General features: G+C 43.1%; 1 protein-coding gene across 1 annotated transcript; it reads left to right on the top strand.

Annotated features, from left to right (window-relative positions):
* The first annotated feature begins 3,957 nt into the window (after positions 1-3,957).
* Gpr33 (G protein-coupled receptor 33) lies at positions 3,958-5,129 on the top strand. The gene has a single exon (XM_059280037.1). The coding sequence runs from the start codon at positions 3,958-3,960 to the stop codon at positions 4,975-4,977; it is 1,020 nt and encodes a 339-aa protein (XP_059136020.1). The 3' UTR covers positions 4,978-5,129.
* The last annotated feature ends 1,097 nt before the right edge of the window (positions 5,130-6,226 follow it).

Below are 6,226 nucleotides of genomic sequence, written 5' to 3'. Positions count from 1 at the left end.
AACCTTAACTGAAATGACTGCTCACAGAACTTTTTGACTCTCATTTTGAAATGGAGAAATGATTTGGAGAAGTGGTCCTCTGACTCCACCTCCGCCGCTGTACATTCCACAGAAAGAAGAACCAGAGATGAAAGATAAGGTGAGTCTATCAACAGTCAGATCAAGGAGTAGCATCGGCCCGCAGAGGGGAGGTGGGGTCACCAATCGGGGCGCCCTTCTCTAGAGAGAAGACTGCAGCTGTTGGCCGGCTGCTGTGGTATCTTGGGCACCTGGCACAAAGACACAGCTCTGAGGTAAGATCCCCGGGCCCAGCAGGCTTCCTCTGGCACCGTCATCTGAATTAATAGATCTCTGGGCTTCCTAAAGATCAGCTAGTCTAAAGTTCCTGAGGCCTTCCCCCGCAAAAAAGCAGCTCAATGTCCCCAAGTGGAGGACTTCTTAGCACCGAAGTGTCAAGATAAGAAAATCTGAGAGTTCAGCCTGAGGAGCTAGACTTTCAATCCTCTAGAAATTGCAGAGGTTCCCAGAGTTCAGTACGGGCACTTCATGAAGGAAACGGAGTTTGCAACTTTAAAAATGCCAAACGAGGCTCTTACTGGCTTTACTACAACAAATTGAGCAAAATGACATGTTTAAAAAATGAATTTTGCCCTCAGCCATATAGGGAGGTAAGTAATCTAAGTCCAATGTCCCATTTAGTCTTCATAAAAACTCTTAGGGGTTAAGGGGGTAGGTAGAGAAGACTCAACACTCAGAGCTGTGATTTTCCAGAGCCCAAGTTCTGCTGCCCCATTGATAAATACTCAAGTGCCTCAAGCCATCTCCCTTCAACAAATAAAGCATCCAAAAATTCAACTTCCCATATGCATACGCAGCAAGAGATCATCATACATGCACAACCCAGGCACCCCAACACCACACATCCACCATTTGCAGAGAGGAGCACACAGTAAGGACAGACACACACTCAACACACAGTGTACACACACATACACACACCCCACTAATACACCACAGATGACACACACAGCTCACAGATGCTCACATATGCACACACAGGACTTCATATATATATATAAGCCATGGATAAAAATACACCCCATAGTGACATATAGACTGTATATGCACCTACATACACACACATGCACCACAGACACACAGATCACAGGCACCCTACACACACACACACACACACACACACACACACACACACACACACACACACCGGCATCTATGCATTTTCCACCATGGATATCATGTCCTGTACATCTCAGCTCCAGCAGCTCTTCTTTTCTCTCCATCTCCCTTCATTCCAAACTGGGAACCTGAGCTCTCTCCATTTGCTCCCCAGTGGAGTCCCCAACACCTGGTAATTGTAGGTTAACAGGGAGAAGGAGCACTTTTCACACAAAACACAGCAAGTGAGTTAAAACTGGGTATTAGAAATCCCTGTGCTGACATCCTCGGAGCTAACCTCTGCAGGCATACGTCCTTCTCTCCAGGACTTCTGCATGCCTCCTAGCTTTTTCCTGTACCTAAGGCCACCTTCCCTCCTCTCTCCCTCCTTCCTCCTCCCTCCCTCCTCTCTCCCTCCTCTCTCCCTCCATCCCTCCTCCATCCCTCCTCCCTCCCTCCTCCCTCCCTCTCTCTTTCCCTCTTCTCAAGGCCCCAGGACCTTCCCACATCCTCTTTCTTGAGGGTTGCCTTTTCCCTCACCATTGTTTACACGTTCCATAACTTCACTGTTTATTCTCAAACCAGACTATGAAGGTATTTTTCTACATAAAAAAAAAAAAGAGAACCATTTTCTGTTTTTACAAAACCTTAGAAGGCTTTTAGGGGGTGTTGAGACAAGGTCTCTCTACGTAGTCCCGACTATCCTGGAACTCTCTCTGTAGACCAGGCTGACCTTAAACTCCCAGAGATCTGCCTGCCTCTGCCTCCTGAGTGCTGGGATTAAAGGTGTGCATCACCACCAAGCCTGGCTAGAAGGCCTATTTAGTTTTAGAAAGTTGTGATTTTCATTTCATTTTTTTTTTCTTTTCAGTGTGTGTACATTTGGAGGTCAAAGGACAACATTGGGTGTCATTTTAGAAGACAGTCCGCCTCCTTTGAGGTGATGCCTCTCACTGGCCTAAGGTTCAGCAACTAGTCTATACTGGTCAGTCCTCAAGCTGCTAAGATCCTCCTGCCTCTGCCTCAGCAGAGATCCTGAGCTGCCAGGTGGGTTCTGGGAACCAAATCAGGCTCCTCTTCGGGAGCAGCAGGAGCTCTTAATCACTGGGCCATCTCTCTGGACCCACACATCACTTTTTTGGGGTTTTTGTTTTTTGTTTTTTGTTGTTTTTTTGTTTGTTTGTTTGTTTTTTTGGTTTTTCGAGACAGGGTTTCTCTGTGTAGCTTTGCGCCTTTCCTGGAACTCACTTGGTAGCCCAGGCTGGCCTCGAACTCACAGAGATCCGCCTGGCTCTGCCTCCCGAGTGCTGGGACTAAAGGCGTGCGCCACCACCGCCCGGCTGTTTTTTGTTTTTTTTTGAGACAGGGTCTCTCTCTCTACATATCCCTGACTGTCCTGGAACTCACTATGTAGAGCAGGCTGGCCTTGAACTCACAGACATCCTCCTGCCTCTGCCTCCTAAGTGCTGGGATTAAAGTCATGCACCATCACTGCCCAGCACCTCACGTCTGCACGTGAGTCCTGGGGACTGAATTCAGATCCTTACAAGGTGAGCCCTTCACTGACTGAGTCACCTTCGCAGACCAATTGTTAAACAGCAATTATTTTATTTCTCTTTACTTTCTTAGAATGTTTTTGTTTGGTGGTAAAAAAAAAATACATCCTTAGTAATTTCTATTCCTTTATCCCATTTGTCAAAAACCAATTTGTTGATATGACTTTATAATAACAGCTATTTTCTAAATCATTCTCAGATGTACATTTTTGACACTACAGGAACCATTATTCAAGAACCTGAATATTCTTAAATACTTTGATATTTAAATACACAGATTCGAGAAACATTATCAAAGACACTTCCCATGAATCACCAGCTTTCAGAGAAAGAGCGTGACAGAGTGGTGGGTTCCCCACACGCCATCGTGGAGGCATGGTGGAAGATGGTGGACAGAAGACATTTAACCATTTTGAGCCCTACTTTCTCCTTGCTTGGAGGTTTGCCTCCGTGTTGTAAGTGGAAGCCCACATCTGTAATCCCAACACCCTGGATGTGGTATCGGGAGGATCCAATGCTCAAGGTCAGCCTTGGCTACATGGAACGTTCGAGGTCAGATGGGGCTGTGTAAGAGCCTGTCTCAATAAAACAGAAGCAAGCAAAACAACAACAAAGAAGATTTGCCTCATGGGCTTTCTGGAAAAATCAAAGAAATTATTTTATAGGGAGATTCTAGCTTTCACAAATATTGGATAAATGTGAATTGTATTTCTTCTTTCCCTTTTTTCCCTTCCCTAAGAAAGAAATTACTTCCTGTATCCTAAAACACATTTCCTTCTTTTATCTAGAATTCAGAAGGCATTGGAGAATCTTGTGGCGACCGTAGACTCCTCTGTGAAGGTCAGTCCTTACTGTTGTACACTAACTATTAAAACACTAGATAATATCATCTAACTAGGCTTTGAGGCAAATCTAATTGTAGCATCTTATGCTTAGAAAAATACAATTGTTTCTGGGAGGAGTGCTATTCATGTTTATTGAATGCATGTCATCTGAAGTATTTCTGTTTTTAAAGTAAGAGTGATTTGATCTTAATTCCTGATAATAAAAAAGAATAGGCATTAGAAAATAATCTATAAGAATTATTATAGAAATACTACACTATTCAAATATCACCCTTCGGACGGACCATTGTTATACCAAAGTTACTACTTTAATTTCTTCACTTAATCCTTGTTGCTGTTCTTCATTTTTTTTTTCCCTGTTCCTCCCTTCATAGGTAATTATGGATCAGATCAACTCCTCTGGCTCTGTGATGAATGCCTCTACTTTAGTAAGAAACAGCACCGGTGTTCCAACTCCCGCCCCCAAAATAATCATTGCTGTTTCTTTGTTCCTGTCATTTATAATCGGTACCACCAGCAACGGCCTCTACCTATGGATGCTGAAATTCAAGATGCAAAGGACTGTCAATACTGTCTTATTTTTCCACCTCATTCTCTCCTATTTTATTTCAACATTGGTTCTGCCATTTATGGCCATCTCCTACCTTCAGGACAATCACTGGGCCTTTGGAACCGTCTTGTGCAAAGTCCTCAACAGCACTTTGTCTGTGAGCATGTTTGCCTCTGTTTTCTTCCTCTCTGCCATCAGTGTGGATCGGTACCTCCTCACCCTTCACCCAGTGTGGGCCCAGCAGCACCGAACCCCACGCTGGGCTTCCCGAATAGTCTTGGGAATCTGGATTTCTGCCACTATCCTCAGCATGCCCTATTTGGTTTTCAGGGAGACACATGACGACCATAAAGGCAGAATGCTGTGTGAAAATAACTACCTTGTGTCTACGAACTGGGAGAACCAAGAGCAGCAAGCATTACGGCAAGGCATTCACACAGCCTGTTTCATTGGCCGCTTCCTGCTGGGCTTCCTCCTGCCCTTCCTGGTCATCATCTTTTGCTACAAAAGAGTGGCCACCAAGATGAAAGAGAAGGGACTCTTTAAATCCAGCAAGCCCTTCAAGGTCATGACGACCGCTGTCATCTCTTTCTTTGTGTGTTGGATGCCTTACCATGTATACAGCGGCTTGGTCCTCACCATGAACCAGTCCCTACTTTTACCGTTGACTCTGGTACTTACGATGGTGACCATCTTTTTCAATTCTGTGTTTTCTCCCATCCTCTATCTATTCACAGGGGAGAATTTCAAGGTTTTCAAGAAATCTACTCTTGCTCTGTTTAAGTCAATATTCAGTGATGATTCTTCTACAGAAAGGGCACAAAACCTAAACTCAGGAACAGAAATTTAAATTCTGGATCCTTTGGGATGGAGAGATGGCAGTGGTTAAGAATCATGGTTGCTCTTCTATTAGAATTCAGTTCCCAACACTCACATCTGCCTATAATCCCCAGTTCCTGGGGATCTATCATCCTCTTCTGGCCTTCATGGGCACCCACATGAACAGACACACACCCATACACAGAAATAATAAAATTTAAATTTTTAAAATAAATTCTGGATCCTTAAGTAAACATGGACTCTGTCAATTATACCCCTAGAGTTATATCCATTGATTTTCTTATTCTATATATCCTATAGTTAAATGTCTTCTAGTTTGTTCTAATTAGATCTGTAAAAATTAAAACAGTGCCAGTGGACTGGCAAGGTGACCCAGCTGGTAAAAAGAACTTGCTGCCAAGTCTAAAAATCTGTTTGATTCCTGGGACCCACATGGTAGAAGAGAACCAACTCCCGCAAATTGTCTTCTGACCTTCTCTGTCTCTCTCTCTCTCTCTCTCTCTCTCTCTCACACACACACACACACACACACACACACACACACACACCAAAATGTAACTTAAAATTTTAACTAAAAAAAAAAAAAAAAGCAGTCCCAGGAAAATAAGCAACTGGCCATGATGGAAGTGTGGTTTTTGTTTCTCGTTTTGTTTTGAATTATTTTTTTTATTTGTGGTAAAAAGATATGAAGCATAAAATTTGGCATTTCCACTAATTACTTTGTATTTCATTGGCATTATATTTACAACGTTATAAAACCATTACCACTGTCTATTGCCAATTTTTTTTTTTTTTGTCTCTCCAAAGAGAAATTCTATATTCGATAAGTAACCTATCTCCCTCCCTTCTACCGGCCCAGGCCCACCCCTCCCGACAGCTTCCTGTCCCTGTGAGTTTTCTTTCTTTCTTTTTTCCCCCCACTGCAGGCAGACAGTCCACCTAAGCCAACTCATGTTCGTCCTCTCGGATCTGGATCCTTTCCCTCAGCATAACGTCTCCAAGGCTCATCTAGATTATCAAGCATTTCAGGACTTCTTTCTCGCCTGTGTCTGAAGTGTTTTCCATTGTGTATAGAAGAAAAAAATCTCTTCTTATCTTTTTGACTATTGTAAACAAACGCTACTTACAAATATTTATGTGCAAGTATCTGAGCCTTTGTTTTCATTGATTGTGGGTACAAACCTTAAGAGAAGAATCACTGCCTCCCGTGGTAATTCTACATCTAATTTCTTTTTTTTTTTTCTACTTTTATTTTTATT

Source organism: Peromyscus eremicus, chromosome 14 (assembly GCF_949786415.1).
Source record: "Peromyscus eremicus chromosome 14, PerEre_H2_v1, whole genome shotgun sequence".
Classification (NCBI taxonomy): Eukaryota; Metazoa; Chordata; class Mammalia; order Rodentia; family Cricetidae; genus Peromyscus; species Peromyscus eremicus.
Note: the sequence above shows the minus strand (reverse complement) of the source record. Positions and strands in the feature narration are given on the sequence as shown.